Source organism: Octodon degus, unplaced genomic scaffold (assembly GCF_000260255.1).
Source record: "Octodon degus isolate 3935 unplaced genomic scaffold, OctDeg1.0 scaffold00002, whole genome shotgun sequence".
NCBI classification, from domain to species: Eukaryota; Metazoa; Chordata; class Mammalia; order Rodentia; family Octodontidae; genus Octodon; species Octodon degus.
Window position 1 is genome coordinate 27,809,256 of NW_004524578.1, and position 18,348 is coordinate 27,827,603.

The 18,348-nt window shown below is 40.5% G+C and overlaps 1 protein-coding gene across 1 annotated transcript in view; it reads right to left on the bottom strand.

Moving 5' to 3' along the window:
• Rtf1 (RTF1 homolog, Paf1/RNA polymerase II complex component) overlaps positions 1-18,348 on the bottom strand; it is a 79,318-nt gene that overhangs the window by 19,052 nt on the left and 41,918 nt on the right. Inside the window, exons 3-6 of the mRNA XM_004623393.2 lie at positions 16,289-16,436; positions 11,808-12,012; positions 4,875-4,989; positions 3,492-3,603 (exon numbers count right to left, since the gene is read on the bottom strand). Of these exons, the coding sequence (XP_004623450.1) occupies positions 3,492-3,603; positions 4,875-4,989; positions 11,808-12,012; positions 16,289-16,436 (580 nt within the window). The remainder of the gene's footprint in view (positions 1-3,491; positions 3,604-4,874; positions 4,990-11,807; positions 12,013-16,288; positions 16,437-18,348) is intronic.

Genomic DNA, 18,348 nt, shown 5'->3' on the forward strand with positions numbered 1-18,348 from the left:
ACCGGTTCCGCCAAAAAAAAAAAAAAAAAAAATTAAAAAAATCCCCAAAAACCTTGCTCCTTTAAAACAAAAACAGGGGCCAGGGAGTTGGTTCAGTAGAATAAGCACTTGCCTGGAAAGTGGAAGGGCCTGAGTTTAATCCCCCGTTCCACCAAACAATAACAAAACAAAAAAACCCAACAGCTAAATAAAACACACAGAAACTGTAAAAAGGGACTTTAAAAAAATAGTAAAAAACTAAAAATAAAAATAAAGTAAATTGCAAGATATAGGCCTGAGAAATGAAAATAATCAGCCCAGAAATAAATCCTGGCATGTGAAGTCAGTGGATTATTTACAAGGACACTAAGACCATGGATGGGCAAATGACAGTCTTCAGCAAAAGGTGCAGAAAATGAAGTTGGCCCTTACCTTACACTATAAAAAATTAATCCAAAACAGTTGCAATACCAAAATATTAGAGCTCAACTCTAATACTCTTAGAGGAAATCATACAGAAAACCTTCATGACATTGGATTTGGAAATGATTTGTTGGACACAATACTGAAAGCACAGGTTTAAAAAAAAATTAGAAAACAAGATAATTTGTACTTTTTCAAAATTAAAAAAAAATTATATGTTATAGGACACTATAAAGAGAGTATCTGGGGCTGGTGAGATGACTCAGTGGTCTAAAGCACCTACTTAGAACAAGCTAAGCCAAGCAAAGCACAGGGACCACGGTTCAATCCCCAGCACCACATGCCAGCCCGCCCACCCCCTGGTGGGCTGAGCTGGCCACACACAAAATAAATAAATAAATAAAAAAGAGAGTATCTGCTTTGCCAACTTAGTGAAATCCTGTCTTAAAATAAAAAATAGATTTAAGACGGGCTGAGAATGTAGCTCAGTGTGAGCACAGGCTTGATCCCCAGTACCAATCCACCACCCTTCAAAAGAGTACGATGTTTAATCTGCTTGCCTGTTGGATTGGCTTGAGAGATGCTGGGAGATCAGTTAAGCACAGGCATGTGAACTTGGGGACTATACCATACCTGAGCCCTCCTTCTTGGCTCTCTTACAAATCCGCTCTGCCTCCCTGTCTTAGGAGGTATGCAGCTTGCTTTCATCATGGCCTTCTGTTCACCACAGGTCTGAAGCAACGGGGCTGGCTGGCCATGAAGCAAACCCATTGGAACATGAGCAAAATAAACTTTTCCTACTTTAAGTTGTGTTGAGATTTTTGCAACTCCCAATGAATGAAATGATCTATATAATAGTCAGCAAGGGCTGCATTACTAATGGGACAGAATATATTATTGTTTCCTTTTCTTTAGGGCTCTGTGACCAGGGTTTTTGCCATGTGACTTGGTAGTTCCAGTTCTCCAAAGCTCCACAGTGACAGTGTGACAATTCTATGTCTAAAACCTTAAAAGGCACTATGTGTTTCTGCTTTCCATTTTTATAATTCTGCTGTTACCATGATATGAAGATGGGGCAGACACAGAGACAACCCCAGATGAAGCGCACGTGTGTGAAGAGGAACAGGGTAGTTTGTTACCTCACATCATTCTGGTAAGAAACAGAGCTGGCATAACCACAAATGAGAGACAACCACATGTTATGTATTTTCTGATGGAAACAGATACCACCACTTAAAATTAGACTTTTTCCTGAGCCATAAAACTGAAAAAACAAAAAAAACAAAAAAACAAAAAAAAAAAAAACAACAAATCTAATTCTCAAGTTCTAAATACCAATTGATAAAAAAAAAAAAATCAAGAGCAGAAGAACATATCCAATACCACCAACAAAAACAATTAGTATATGTGCAAAACTATAACACAAATCTCTAATTCCATGGGTAGATGTGCTACAGAGGGGGTGGAGATGGGAAGAAACACTAAGAGATTAAGTGACTCAAGGAATACATTAATAACAACACGTGGGCTTAAAATCCTGATTCAAATAATCAAATTATCATAGAAAAACTGCAACACTGATTAGATATGTTATTATAGTAAGAGACTCATTGTTACTATATTTTATGTTTAAAATGAGAATCCTTTTTTTTTTTTTTTCCATTTTATGTATTTGGTACAGGGTCTCACTATGCAGCTTGGACTCAAGAGTGATCCTCCTGTTTTCAGCCTCCCCAGTGCTGCGATTACAGGCATGCACCTTTAGGCCCAGACTCCAGAATCCTTGTTTTTAACAATTAGGGCCTTTACACTGAACTACATCCCAGATCCTATGTTTTATTTGAGATAGGGTCTGGGTATGTAAACTGAGCTGGCCTCAAACATGGTGATCCTTCTGCCTCAGCCTCTTGAGTCCTGGGATTACAGGTGTGCCCTACCACATCTAGATTCCTATGTTGTATTTTTTATTTTGGGACCACATCTTGTTAAATTGCCTAGGTCTGGCAATTTAGCCAGGTTAGCTGTAATCCTCATGCCTCAGCCTTCACTCTCAGGAGTGTTGGAATTACAGGTGTGCACTACCATGCCTGGCGCAAGAGTCCTTATTTATGAAACACACACTGAAATATGATGATGCAGAGATTTACTTCAAAATATTTTGAAAGGCTAGATATATATAGTGACATGCTCTTGTCAACACTAGCTAATCAGGAGATGAAACAGGAGAATAGGAGGTTGAAGACCAGCTGGAACAATTTAATGAGATCCTATGTAAAAATTAAAAAGGGGGGGGGGCCTGCCCCTTAGCTCAGTTCTTTAAGTGGCTGCTTCAACAAAGCAGTCAGACTCAGGTTGCTGTGGTTCGATCCCCACAACGCAAGCCAGCCAAACCTTCTCTGAAGGCATTTGGAGGAAGGAAGGAAGGAAGGAAGGAAGGAAGGAAGGAAGGAAGGAAAGAAAGAAAGAAAGAAAGAAAGAAAGAAAGAAAGAAAGAAAGAAGAAAAGAAAAGCCTGACAATTAGCTCAGTGGCTTAAGTGCCTGCTTAAACAAAGCATTCAGGCTCAGGATGCTGTGGTTCAAACCCAGATACTCCTGCCAAACGGGAAATGCCCTAAAGGCATCTTGAGGCAGCCAAAATAAATAAATAAATAAATAAATAAATAAATAAAGATAGATAGATAGATAGATAGATAAATAAATAAATAAATGGACTGGGAGTGCAGCTCAGCATTCCCTGGTTTAATTATTAGTATCATAGACACTTAAAATTAATGTGATGAGATGTAGCTCAGTGGTACAGTGCTTGCTTAGCATGCAGAAGATCCTGGCTTCAATGCCCAGTGCCACAAAAACAGAACAAAGAAGCTCCTAAAAACTGCTGTGATGGAAGAGGGAGTCACAAATTTGACAAAACCGGCTGAGGCTTAGTGTAGAAAGCAAAGGAATGTGGAGGTTCAATGCACTATTCTCTCCATGTGTTTGGAATTTTCTATTATAAACAGCTAAAAAGGGGGAAAAATAAAGATGGGCACCAGAAAGTAAAATCCCATAATCATGAACACCACTGCTGTGACAGCTCTCCACTTACCTGTCCTATTCTTTCTTTTTTCTCGCTCTGCTTTCAGCTCCTCCATGGCTTGGGATTTCTTATCTAGTTTCTCATCCCGCTTGGAACGCCGTTCCTTATTGTGGGATGTTACCTGGGAAAAATGAGAAGTAGGGTGGCCTTTTTACTTACAGGAAAGGACAAAATAACATCCAACTACACTCAACACTCAGTCCGCCAAGTCTATGGGCTGCAGAAACTTCAAACATGTGGAAGAGGAGAAGACACCTCCTTGTGGACAAAGAGGGTACAACAGTAAAATGAGCCCAGTTTATCTACCTAATAAGTTTACTTCTCTTCTCTCTCTGTAGTTCACAGGGTCTACAGGGTCTCACTACACAGATCGGACTCTTAGTGATCCTATTGTTTTTAGCCTCCCAAGCACTGGGGGAGTGCGCCACCACGTCAGGTCTCGTGGCAAACTCAGTGCACCCCGGGGGCGGGCCAGTATAGTTTGTGGTGCCAGGGATCGAACCCCAGTCCCTGAACTTGCCTAAGCAGGCTCTTTAATCCACTGAGCTATTTAGCAGGCCCTTACTTTTTATTTCTATTTCTAATTTTTCTTTTGTGTGTGTGTGTGACTGGGTCTCACTAAGTAAGTAGCTCAGACTGGCCTTGAATTCACTATGTAGCACAGGCTGGCCTCAAACTGGCAGTGATCCTCCTGCCTCAGCCTCCTGCATGCCAGGATTACAGGTATGCAACAAGTTTAAGAACTGTCCCAAAAGCGCTGGGTATGTGTTCTAAGGGCCTGCCTGGCAAGTACAAAGACCGGAATTCGACCCCCTAGTACTGCATGCTGTGCTGGCCATGCCAGCCCTACTGAGACTGGCCCTGAACTGAGCATGCTGGTGCACACCTATAATCCTAATGCTGGGGAGGCTGAGACAGGAGGATCACTACGAATCTGAACTATATAGCAAGATCCCATATCAAGTAAATTTTAATAAAAAATAAGAATTGTCCCAATGAAGTTTTTCTGGAAGAAAACCTATATTAGATTCTAATACTTGCTACTATTTCATTTTGAAAGCAGCGATGACTAATTTTCTCAGCTATCTTTATACAAAGTCTAGATGACATACATTTGGGGAAATATCCCAGCTAACCTGGGAAGCTGGGACAGAAGGGTCTGTAACACTCCTTCAAGGGCCACTCACGCTTGAGTGAGTTTCTGGTGAAATGCAGACCTGCACGCAGGCATCCTAAGGAGAGGAGCAGCCCCACACCAGTGGCTGAGGCTAACTCACACACACGCACACATACTGGACTTCTTGGATAGTGAGGACCACTGACTCCTACCTAGGAGTCTTAGGGGAGATTTCTTTTTTTTTTCCCAAATTAATTTTTTTAGGGGAGGTCTACCTGAGATTCTTGAATCTGTGTCAGCTTTTTCTTTTCCTGCTCCTCTTCTTGCTTTTTCTTTTTTTCTTTCTTTTCTTTCTTTTTGGCCGTTTTTAGTTTTTTCTTGATTTCAAACCTGGTTAAAACATTTGTTTGGTTTTTTTCAAAGCAATAAAATAAAATAAACCACTGAATACAAGTATGACAAAAGCACTTGAAAGTACAAAGCTGAATAACTGTCAAATGGGAGAAGATATTCAGGGTACAGCTATATGTATCATTTTTTTTTTAAGTAAAAACAATTTTAAACATGATAATAGGAATGTAACAATGGTTAATATATTGTATATTATTTTTAAATTAGTTACTCAGAGTACAAGATAAAGGCATTTAATTGTCAGAGAATATTAGCACAAATCTTTCTTTTCCATGAGCTAAGAGAAATTGGTAGTATAACTAACTTAACTATCTTGCATACATATAAATATTTAACATTTATTTGCTTCCATTCCTTCAAGCTGTGTATATCTTCAAATACCAGATCTCCTGCAACTTTCATGTACCAGAAGTGGTTTATTCTTGGATGAATTTTTGAGATCGGGTGCGTTCAGGGCAGTATGGCCATAGATTCCTGGATGAATTTATTTATTTATTTATTTATTTATTTATTTATTTATTTTTATTTTTATTTATTTGTGTGTGTGTGTGGCCAGCTCAGCCCACCGGGGGGCAGGGCTGGCTGGCATGTGGTGCTGGGGGATTGAACCGCAGTCTCTGTGCTTTGCTAAGCTTGTTCTAAGTAGGTGCTTTAGACCACTGAGCCATCTCACCAGCCTTCCTGGATGAATTTAGGAAGCCAAACTAACTCCAAGAATGTCCCATTAAAAAGACAATGTCACAGTCTCAAGGTGCCCAGGGAAAGAATTTTCCTTTGGAAGCTAGGAGCTGATACAAGGGCTTGAACACGCTAGGCCAGGTGCTCTAACGCTTAGTAGCATCCCCAGCCCACGCTGTATTTGAAAAACACTATTTCCCACCTTTCTTCATGAGGAAAATGGTACAACCAGCACATGTGTGCAGACACACTATCCTCTTAACTGCCCAAACGAAACCCATGCTTTTATGAAATGAAAACAATTACTTGTGAACTTAAGAAGCTCTACAGAGGGATGGAGAAATAGCTCGGCAGTGTAAGCGCCTGCCTGGCAAGTGCAAGGACCCTGGTTTGATCCCCGGTACCACATGCTGTGCCAGCCTGATTGCCACTCTGGCCACTAAAACTGGACATAGTGGTACATGCCTATAATCCCAGCACTGTGGAGGCTGAGACAGGAGGATCACTACAGGTCTGAGCTGTGTAGTGAGACCTTGTACCAAATAAATAAATAAATAATTGAAAAAAATTATATAATAAAGGAATGTAATAAAATCTCACCATACCCTAGCATTCTGAAATAATGTTGGCATTTTTTTTTTTTTTTTTTTTTTTTTTTTTTTTTTTTTTTTTTTGGTGGTACCAGGGATTGAACTCAGAACCTTGAGCTTGCCAGGCAAGCACTTATTCCACTGAGCTATTTCCCCAGCCCCAACCTTGGCAATTTTAAAACTTAGCCCCTGCTCCCCTTTTGTGGTACTGGGGATTGAACCCAGGGGCTCGTATATCCACCTTTTTTTATTTCTAATTTTAAGATAGGGTCTCACTACATCTCCTAGGCCATACTTGAATTTGTGATCCTCCTGCCTCTGCCTCCTAGAGTGCTGAGATTACAGGCATGATGTGTCATCATTCCCAGCTTGTATTTAGTTCTTAAATATTGTATTATATTCTCAACATTTTTGTTATGTACTTTTCACTCACTAATAAGGCTGTTAATGTACACTTATAATGTGAGCTGGGGAGACTATTATAACTTTAGCTCCTTTTCAAAAAGTTACTAAGGCCCAGTGTGATAGCACTGCCTGTAATCCCAACACTTAGGGAGGCTGAAAAGGGGGATTGCCATGAGTTTAAGGCTAACCTGGGATACACAATGAGTTCAAGACCAGCCTGAAATACATAGTAAGTCCCTGTCTCAACACCCCGCCCACCAAAATTAAAGAAAAGACAATTATCCCTGAGGAGAAAGCTGAGGTCAGAGGAAGTATGTGATTTATTTAGCTCACCTAGTCAGTGGGCATAACTCTGAAACACATAGACCAGTTATGGCAAACCTTCTAGAGCTTTCAGAGTTATAAATAGCCTGCTGCAGCATGTGTACCACAGGTTCACCACCACTGACCTAGACCTTCTGATTAAAAACAAGGGCTAGGGGCTGGAGAGATGGCTCAGTGGTCTAAGGCACCTACTTAGAACAAGCTTGGCTAAAGCATCAGGGACCGCGGTTCAATCCCCCAGCACCACATGCCAGCCAGCCCCGCCCCCTGGTGGGCTGAGCTGGCCACACACACACACACACACTCTCTCTCTCTCTCAAATAAATAAAAAAAAAATAAATAAATAAAGTTTAAAAAAAAAACAAAAACAAAAACAAGGGCTGTTTTTTCTTTTTTCTTTTTATAGTGCTAGATATCAAATCTAGATCCTTGCATATGCTAGGCAAGCACTACTACTCACCTCCACCTCCAACCCTAAGATGTCAGTTTCTTTCCCACAATCAAGCTACTCTGTATGCTGCTGCTCTCTCCACAAATCTAGCTCCTGAAAATGTCACCTTGATCCTGTGCAACTGGTTAGAAAGTGAGGTGTTAATGGGTGGATACACGCAGAGATTAAATGAGATCCCTACAAAGACCATCATAAAGTAAAAAAGATGGGTAAACCAGGTGTAGTGACCTGTTATCCCAGCATTGTGGGGGATAAAAGGAGGAAAATCAAAAGTTCAAGCCAGATCAAACAACTTAGCAAGATCCTGTTTCAAAATAAAAAATGAAAAAAGGGTTGATAAAGGAGAAGGCTTAATTTTAAGTTCAATTCCTAGTACAGCACAAATGCACGGAAAAAAATATCAGGCATGGTGTTGCACACCTATAATCCCAGCACTTGGGAGACTGAGGCAGGAGGATCACTGTGAGATTGAGGGCACCTTTAGCTACACACTGAGTTCAAAGCCAGCCTAAACTGCATAATTAGACTCTGTCTCAAAAAACAAATGAACATGGAGGAAATTCTGACCCACTATAATGTACTGCCCTGAAGAAACCTGCTTTAATTCTCATCACTCTAAACATCCCTGTAGTCACCAAATCTGCGTGAATCAAGGAGCTGATTTCATGTAAGGTGGGAAATTTAAAAATTCAGGCTAGGGACACAGCTCCGTGGTACAGCACTTGGTGGCAGGCATGATTCTGAATTCAATCCCCAGCATGGCTAAAACAGAAGGATTTTTTTTTTTTGTTTTTTTTTGTAGGGGGTGTTCAGGATGCCTTCAGGGCAGGTCTGGTTTTGCTTGAGGATGAGAGGATAGAATCACAGCATCCTGAGACTGACTGCTTTGTTTCAGCAGGCACTTAAACATCTGAACTAATGAGCAGGCCCCCATTATGGCTAAAACAAAATGTGCATACAACCCCCCAAATTTGAGAAAAGCCACTTATTACTCAAGTTGCACTATGATTTTGCCAGGGGACCCCACTGACCACACATGACAGCCTTCTGTTGTGCTCTCCATAGTTCAAGAGCACACACACTCCACAAGTTACCCCTAAGCACCTGGCAACTGCAGTGCAGTTTCTTCAGTCCTGTTTCTTCCAGCACAGGTAACCTTGGGAGCATTCATGCTCAAAACAAATGTCTACTGACTGAAAGCCAGACATTCGTGCCTAAGGTAACTCACCCTTTTAGTAGGATTTCCACAAGGAATAAATTCCCCAACGAGACAGAATTGACTGCTGCCAAAGAAAGTGTTCTGTGTAGCTTTTCATGACACTAAGCAGACAGGGAAGAACCCCAGGTCTCTGTACTCTATTTTCCCAAGACAAAAGCCAAGTTTATGTTTTTTGTTTGTGCTTTTGTTTTTAATGTATTCGGTACAGGGTCTCACTATGCAGCTTGGACTCGTAGTGATCCTCCTGTTTTCAGCCTCCCCAACACTGGGATTACAGGCAGGCACACCACACCCAGTCTCGGTGGCTCAGCATGCCCAGAAGTGGGGCTGGTGTGGTATGAGGTGCCAGGATCAACCCTAGTCCTTGTGCTTGCCTAAGCAGGGACTTGGTCTACTGAGCTATCTCGCTAGCCCTTGAAATTCTGTTAGGAGCTAAGGAATAGCTTTTGCCACTTAAAATTGGCAAAAGTTCAGAAAACAGAAGCAGTTTTTTATGATCAGAAAAAGTTTAACAATGTTTTAAAAACATACAAGTCATTCTTAGAAGTATAATCAAATCTCTAATGTGTACAGAATGAGAAACTCCAGCTCTTAAATCTTATGAAAAATATGAAACCAAACCATTTATTCATTTAATTTTTATATAGCAGTTGATGAGTTAACATATTACTTTCAATAATTACTAGATTTAAATTCTAAAATCCTGATAATCTTACCCCTTCTTGCTCAGGAGAAATCAAATCATGTAGTGATTTCTTTTTTGGTGGAACCCGGGATTGAACTCAGGCCCTTGTGCTTACCAGGCAAGTGCTTATTCTACTGAGCTATGTCCTTGGCCCCAAAAGTTTATAGTCTTTTTTTTTTTTTTTTTTGGTGGAACCAGGGATTGAACTCAGGCCCTTGAGCTTGCCAGGGAAGCGTTTATTCCACTAAGCCATCTCCCTGGCCCCATGTAGTGATTTTATTAAGACCAAAAACCCCCTAAAACCTTTGCATTCCCTTAAGAATACTGCTTAAAAAAACAAAAAAGTGTTGCTTGTAGTACAGTAATACCTTAGGTCATGAATGCTTCTGTTTGCAAACAATTTGGTTCCCAAATAAAGGTGTTCAGTAAAATTTTGCTTCTGTTTGCAAACTTTGCATCAGGTGACAAACACAAGCACTTCATCCTTCCCACAGAAACACAGCAGTCTTCCTCAAAATCATAAAACAAATTAAGTTTGCAAACTGGAGTACCACTGTACTTGATACAGAATAAATAAAATAATAGGAAGTAGGAAATATGCTGTAATGTACTTTACAGTCAAATGGTCCCAAGTTTGAGGTTAGGTTCTGCTATTCACCAGCTAAATAACCTTAAACTGGGGGCATGGTGATACATGCCTGTAATTCCAGCTCCTTCGGAGCCTGAGGCAGAAGAATCTCAGGTTCAAGCCCAGACTGGGCATCTTAGGTAGACTCTGTCTCAAAACAATATAGGAAAAAAGGGCTGAGGATGTAGCTCAGTGGAAAAGTCCTGGGTTTAATGCTTAATGCCACAATCAAAAACAAAATAAAAAGCTCACATCAAAAGCCTTGGAGAAATATAAATATTTTTTTAGGGCTGGGGATATAGCTCAGTAGAATAAGTGCTTGCCTGGCAAGCACAGGGTACCGAGTTCAATCCCTGGTACTGCAAAAAAAAAAAAAAAAAAAAAAAAAAAAAAAAAACAAAAACAAAAAATCAAAAAAAGAAAAGAAAAAGAAAAAATTTTTTAGACAGGATCTCACCTTGTAGTTCAAGCTGGCTTTGAACTCATGGCATTTCTCCTGCTCAGCCTCCTGAATGCTAGGGTCACAGGCATGCATGTACTACCATACCCAGCTCTTTCTTTTTTTCAACAAATCTTCCATGCTTATCTATGTGCCAGTACTGTTTTAGGTAGCAGGAATAGAACAGCAAACATGACACACATATAATAAAATCTCCACCCCCCCCATTGGAGCTTCCTCTTTAGTTATTCAATGTCTTTCAGTCAATTTTCTGCCTCCTAACAAAGTGTAATCCATTTTATAAGGCTGTTGTAAAGATTAAATAACATATGTAAATGTCTTAGCAATTAAACCTTATGGAAAACACAAACTAGTGAAGCGGATCAACACTGAGAAAACAACAAATTTGACCCCCAACATAAATTAACACTCCTGGGGCCAGGGAGATGGCTCAGTAGAATAACGCTTGCCCGGCAACTGGAAGAGCCTGAGTTCAATCCCTGACTCTGCCAAAAAGAAAAACAAAAGTGTCAGAGTAAATTAACACTCCCAGCGTCAGGGACATGGCTCAGTGGAATAAGCACTTTCCTGGCAAGTGCAAGGGCCTGAGTTCAGTCCCTGGTTCCGCAAAAAAAAAAAAAAAAAAAAAAAAAAAAAAAAAGAAGTTAACACTCCCATTTCCAAATGCCAATGCCCATATATTACTATTATTTTTTTAAATTATTATTTTTTTTTTTTTTGGTGGAACCGGGGATTGAACTCAGGCCTCTGCGCTTGCCAGGGAAGCGCTTATTCTACTGAGCTATCTCCCTGGCCCCTATTTTTTATTTTTTAAATTTTAATTAATTTTTTTTTTTTTTTTACACAGGGTCTTGCTATACTGTTCAGGCCATAGTGATCTTCCTGTCTCAGCCTCTCCAGCACTGGGATTATAAGCATGCACCACCAAACCTGATTTTGGTGTCGGCACAGCATGTGGTACCAGGGATTGAACTCTGACCTTGCATTTGCCAGGCAGGCACTTAGACCACTGAACTATCTCCCCCGACCCAGTGTCCAGATATAGATGTTTCCCAGGGAATACATGACATCCCTGAAACTTATGTGGTTGTATTTCACTATTTCCACTGAAAGTCAGAAATGTCATAAGCTGAGAGCTCATTTAACACACAAGTGAAACATCATCTGTAGTCTTACCTGGCTTAAACATGCTCCAATGTATGCAAAAGAGCACATTCATCTCATATAATTTACTGAATGAAAATAGTCTATACTTTTACATCAGTGCAAAGTTGAAAAAGCTTCATGCTGCTGGACCTATCAGGACAGGTTGGTCATGAACACAAGGGAAGCACAAGCACGGGCAACTCCACTGTACCTTCTCTTCAACACCTCCCTCTTCTCTATGCGATTGAACAGCTCTTGCTCTCGCTCCTTCTCTGTCATCTGTTCCAGACGGGCCCTGTCCTCCTCATCGCCCATGAGGTCCTCACCATAGCCATCGTGGAACTCTTCATCTTCTGAGGAGGAGTCAGAATCCGAGCTGGACGAGGAGCTGTTGCTGTCAGAATCTGACACTTCACCTGAAACAAAGGCCCAGCACAGGTCATACAATGCTCCAGGGTCCCTCATGCTGGCAGCACTGCCCCTGGCTGTTCCAAGTTGAGTGGCACAGAGCTGCCTCAATTCTCCTGGAACAAGCCAGCTAACTGCTAGTGCCTTTGTAAATGCAGACATATCAGGAAAGTTCTGCCTGAGGTTAAGAAATCAGATTGTTTTTTTTAATTATTTTTATTCAGAGGAAAAAAAAAATAGAACTAGAGAAAACAAGAATGGCATGACTACTCTGCATTCTTTTTTCTTCTTGCAACCTACCACTGGGCCATTCAAGCATTCGTTATTCAGATTCACTCCTTTGAACTGCTATTTTACTTTCTCTTATCTTACCTACAGAATACTTGCACAGTTTTTATTACTTACTGCTGTTATGGTTTATTTGGATGCCTCCTCCCCAGTCTCGTGTTCAGAGGTGGGGCTTTAGGAAGGTGACTGGATCATGGGACGCTGTAGCTACCTTGCTATTAGGACATGGTGAGACCTGGAAAGGTACATTCTCATCTGCAGCTCCACTTCCTTTCTCTTCCTGCTTCCTGGCCACCAAGACATGAGCAGCCCTCTCCTATGCAGGACTTTCTTCCACACAGGACTTTCTACTAAATGCATGTCACTTATGCATTTGAGTTTGCTAACCACAGCCTGAAACTTCTGAAACTGTGAGCCAAAATAACCCTTTTCTCCTTTAAACTGTGAGTGCTGGGTAGTGTGTCCCAGTGATAAGAAAATGACTACGACAGTTATGTTGCCAAATTGAACATTTTCTTTCCATTTCCCAATATCTATTACACATTTTTTTTTCTATTATACATTTTGGTCCTTATTTACACTTTCAGTTTCTCACACCAGAGAAATAATGTGGCATTTACACATGTGTGTCCAATTTATTTCACTTAAGAGTATGGTCTCAAACTAGAAATTAGCTAGAAATTTAGCTAGAAATGTCTCAGGTTTATCCTTCTTTACGTATATGGCCAAACTGAAAGTTGAAGTGGTCAAGACTTTTCATCCCTAAATGTGTAACCAACTACAATTAGCAAATTAGTAAACTCAGCATCAATACATTTCCACTGGGGCTGGGGAGATGGCTCAGTAGAATAAGCGCTTCCCTGGCAAGTGCAAGGGTCTGAGTTCAATCCCTGGTTCAAAAAAAAAAAATCTATTATCTAACATATGGCCTATATTCAAATTTCACTATTTTATTTATTTATTTATTTTTTTAATGCAGTTAGTACAGGGTCTACAAAGTCTCGCTACACAGATGGGACTCGGAGTGGTCCTCCTTTTTTCAGCCTCCCAAGCACTGGGATTACAGGTGTGGCGGGGCCAGCACTGCACACTGGTAACTGGTCTAATATATTTATCAGTGCTGTCTTTTTGAGACAGGGTCTCACTATGCAGTCCAGGCTGGCTTTGAACTCACTTTGTAGCCCAGGCTGGTCTCAAAGTCGAAATACTCCTCTTGCCTCAGCTTCCTGAGTACTGGGATTACAGGCATGTGCTATCACACCCGACGTGTTTTAATATCCTTAATAGTCACTTTTGTCAAATTGTCCAGGCTGGCCTTGAACTGAAGCAATGGTCGAGCCTCAGGCTCCAGTAGTTTATACTACAAGTGTGTGCCGTTATATTGAGCCAGTCTGCCTGCCTTCCTTCCCTCCTATCTTTTCCCCAATACTGCAAGTTGAGTCCAGAGCCTTCAGATTCAGCTATACCCCCATATATATCCATCTATCCATCCATCCATCCATGTTCAGGCTGGCCTTGTTCCTGCCTCATCCTCGTAAATACTACAGGTATGCACCACCATGCCTGGGTTATTTTTTGAGACAGGGTCTCACTTCTCACTAAATCACTAAGTTGCCCAGGCTGCGAATTAATTTGTGATCCTCCTGCGTCAGCCTCCTAGAGTGCTATAGTTACAGGTGTGTACCACACCTGGCCCTAACTGGTTTCTTTTATAAGACAAGGTCTCAGGCTATGTTACTCAAACTAGCCTCAAATTTCAGGATTCAAGTAATCTTTCTGCCTCAGTTTCCAGGTTAGCAGGGGTACATCATCACACCTGGCTTGATCATCCTTTGCCTTACATGCCATTGAATTTCTGAAGAGCATAAGCCTATAAAATTGTCTAAAAGAATTTGGTGAGATAGCAATAAAAATATTTCTTATCTGAATAGTATCCACCATGTTTCTAATGAATTATTAAAGTGTGGCTAATGCAACTGAGAAAATGAATTTTAAATATTAACTTTTAGCTAATTTAAGTTGAAAGAAGTTATCAAAGTTCCTACAATTTGGCTTGGCTAATCTGTCAACAAATAATTCAGGTTATGAATTTTCGATACAAACATTCTATAAGTGATTGTGTCCTTTTCCATGTATCATGTCAAGAAGCACCTAACATCTTCTTGATGGATTTGTCCCATTACTGGTGACACTAATGTGTGGCTTCATTAAAATGGCATTTCCAGACCTCTTTGTTCAGTCGCTTTTCCCCTTGCACATCAGTATGCATGGGAGATGCTTATAGACTTAAGAACACCTTGATCCCCACTACAGCATCTGATGGTTTTCAGTCATCACTCTGATGTGCATCATCTATTGCCATGATGCCTGACAAAAGCTCATTTATCTAACCCTATAATTTTTTCTATTATATGCATTAGTATTTTTTTAATAAAAAAAAAATTTTTTTTTTGGTGGAACCGGGGATTGAACTCAGGCCCTCACCGAGCCATCTCCCCAGCCCTTAATCAATGTTTTAATAGGTCTAATTATTCAATGAGTCTGAATTATTTCTTGAAAGATCAGTCAAGTCAAATTGTTGGGGCCTGGGAGATGGCTCAGTGGAATAAGCACTTCCCTGGCAAGCGCAAGGGCCTGAGTTCAATCCCCAGTTCCGCCAAAAAAAAAAAAAAAAAAAAAGTAGGACCTTTGATAACTTATTTCAACTTAAATTAGCTAAAAGTTAATATTTAAAACTCATTTTCTCAGTTGCACTAGCCACACTTCAATAATTCATTAGAGGGGCTGGGGAGATGGCTCAATAGAATAAGCCCTTAGGCCTGAGTTCAATCCCCAGTTCCGCAAAACAAACAAACAAACAAATAAATAAATAAATAAATAAAATAATAATAATAACTCATTAGAAACATGGTGGTTACTATTCAGATAAGAAATATTTTTATTACTATTTCACCAAATTCTGTTAAGACAATTTTATAGGCTTATGCTCTTCAGAAATTCAATAGCATGTAAGACAAAGGATGATCAAACCAGGTATGGTGATGTACCTCTGCTAACCTGGACTGAATTCCTAATTAGTGATTTCCTAATGGCTCTGAGACTTTTTTTTGTCTTTTGAGACAGGGTCTTGCTATGCAGTTCAGGTTGGCCTTGAGCTCACTTTGTAGCTCAGGCTGGCATCAAACTAACAATGATCTCCCTGCCTCAACCTCTCGAGGATTATAGGCCTGTGCCACCATATGACTCTGGGTATTGAAAAGACAAGGAGTGACATATAAAGACAATATATATTACTATTGTTTATTTTATTTTAATTTAATTTTTCATTTTTTGACGGAACCAGGGATTGAATTCAGGCCCTTACTGAGCCATCTCCCTGGCCCCAATATATATTATTATTTAGTATTAAATTTTATCAGCAATTTGCTACGAGTTCATGCTAGACTCAATTTGAGCAAATATTCCTAAGCATAGGCTTAAAACCAGGTTAGGCCAATTTTATATCAGACAAGTTTATAGTAAGACTTATGTTTCAAGGAAATTTGCCTATCAATGTAGTTCTGAAGCAAGTTCAGTTGTCAAACTAGTATTAACAAAATATTCTGGAATCTGTTAATAAAAGAAGATTTTCTCCTGAGTTTTATATTTGACTCAAGGATTTCCCTCCATAACCAGAGAGTGTGTAATGTAGCAAAGTGGAGGTGGCAGAGGTCTTCAGGATAAAGCAAATGGAGACAAATGCATGGCATCCTCACAGTTTCATCGGTGGGCTGCAGAGGTCTCAACAAACCTTCTGAACTGTATATATTTTTCTCCTTTTATTCAGAGCCTCAAAGAATCCAAGAACATTGGCAAAGCTAAGGATCTCCCTTCTCTGTGGCTGAGATCAGGCTGAAATGTGGGCCCTTTTCCTCCCCATCCTGCCTCTGCTTCTCCAATCCGACAGGTGTGGGCTCATACATCCTCCCCCTTCCCCAGTATGGGTGCTCAGCTCACCTTCCTCAGGGGCTGAGCTTTCGGCTGAACTGTCTTTGTCTGAACTGCCTGAGGAGGCAGTTTTGTTGGCTTGCTTCTTCATGGCTCCTTTCTTCTCAATTTTTCTGGCTTTTCCTTTCTTCTTGTTTTTATTGCTCCCAAATGTCCACTACAAGGGGAAAAGAAAAAGGTAAACTATATTAGGAACAGGAACTTTACTGGGGTCGGGGGAAGCTAAGATTCAGGAGTTAAAAGCATCCCTCAAGGACCAGAGATAGCTCAGTGGTCTAAAGTGCCTGCTTAGGCAAGTTTAGGCAGGCACACAGGGACCACAGGTCGATCCCCACCACCACATCCTGCACCAGCCTCACCTCCAGGGTGGGCTGAGCCGGCCACAAAAAAAAGCATCCCTCTCTCAGGCAGCCCTAGTGGCTTACAATTGTAATCCTAGCACTCGGGAGGCAGAGGCAGGAGGATCATTTGGAGTTCAAGACCAGCCTGGGCTATAGAGTGAGCTTAAGGTGAGCTTGAGCTGCATAAGGAGACCCTGTCTCAAAAAGAAAAAAAAAGTATCCCTCTCTAACCCGGCATGATAGGTCATGCCTATAACCTCAGCACTTGGGAGGCTGAGGTAGGATTGGTGCAAGTTCAAGGCCAGCCAGGGCAACATAAGGGGTTCAAGGAAAGCCTGAACTGCATATGGAAACTGTCTCAAGACTACTATTTTTTTTTTTACGGAACTGGAGATTGAACTCAGGCCCTTGAGCTTTCCAGGCGAGCACTTATTCTACTGAGCTATCTGCCTGGCCCCTAAGCTACGTTCTTAGGTCTTTTTTAAGTTTCTGAAACAGGATCTTATTTACTCTAAGTTGCCCAGGCTTGGCTGAAATTTGCAATCCTTCTGCCACAGTCTTCCACAATACTAGGATTATAGGCATGCACCACTACACATAGATAATAATCTCTTACTTTCATCAAAATAATTTAAAGACTATTGCTTTGAATATAAAACAAATATGTACTTTATATGAAGATACAGCTTTAAAAAACACACACACACAAAACAAAACAGTTGGGGTTATAGTTTTGATATAAACATCCCTAAATCTCATATTTGGAAGTGGGGCCAGGTCAGAAGAGACAGGCCAACGGGCTGGCCAAATAGCTCAATAGATTAAAGTGCCTCCAAGCCGGTGCAGGGGCCAGGGATTCGATCCCTGGGGCACACTTGAGACTGGGCATGCTAGTGTGCCTGTAATCCCAGCTCTTGGGAGACTGTAAACAGGTGGATCACTATGAGTCTGATCTAGTAGTGAGACCCTGAACATCCTGTAGACCCTTCCCTAAAACACATACCCCCCCAAAAAAAAAAGACAGGCCACTATGGTTGTGACCAGAAGGGTACTTTTTTTTCCTGGATCTCCCCCCCCCTTTTTAAAAATTTATTCAATATATTTGTGCAGTATTTTTTTGAATTTTAAAGAACTATTTCTGAGATGAATACATGAGATTAATAATAGATGGCACATTGTAAATAATTTATAAACTTAAATAAATATAACAGTAAAAATTGTCCAAAGTAAAAATGAAGAATTTACACATCAGTCATATAATAGTTCACTCTGTGCCAAAATCAAGAAACTTATATTCATATAATTAGAATTCTCAAAGTAGAAAGGGGTAGGCAATAAATATTTAAAAGTTTAAAATTTCTGAATTTAATTGAAATTATAGCATATTTCCAAGAAAAATGAACCTTTTGCACAAGAAATTTGAATAAAATCATACCAAGATACACAAAAATGAAATTGTCCAAAGCTTACTGTAAAGCAAAAAAAATCATTAAAGCATACATATACAAAAAATTAGCTCTGGAAGAACAAAATTAAATAGCATCTTTTTCACATTAGAAAGAAAAAGACAGGGCTGGTGAGATGGCTCAGTGGTCTAAAGCACCTACTTAGAACAAGCTTGGCCAAAGCAGAGGGACCATGGTTCAATCCCCCAGCACCACATGCCAGCCAGCCCCGCCCCCTGGTGGGCTGAGCTGGCCACACACACACACACACAAATAAATAAAT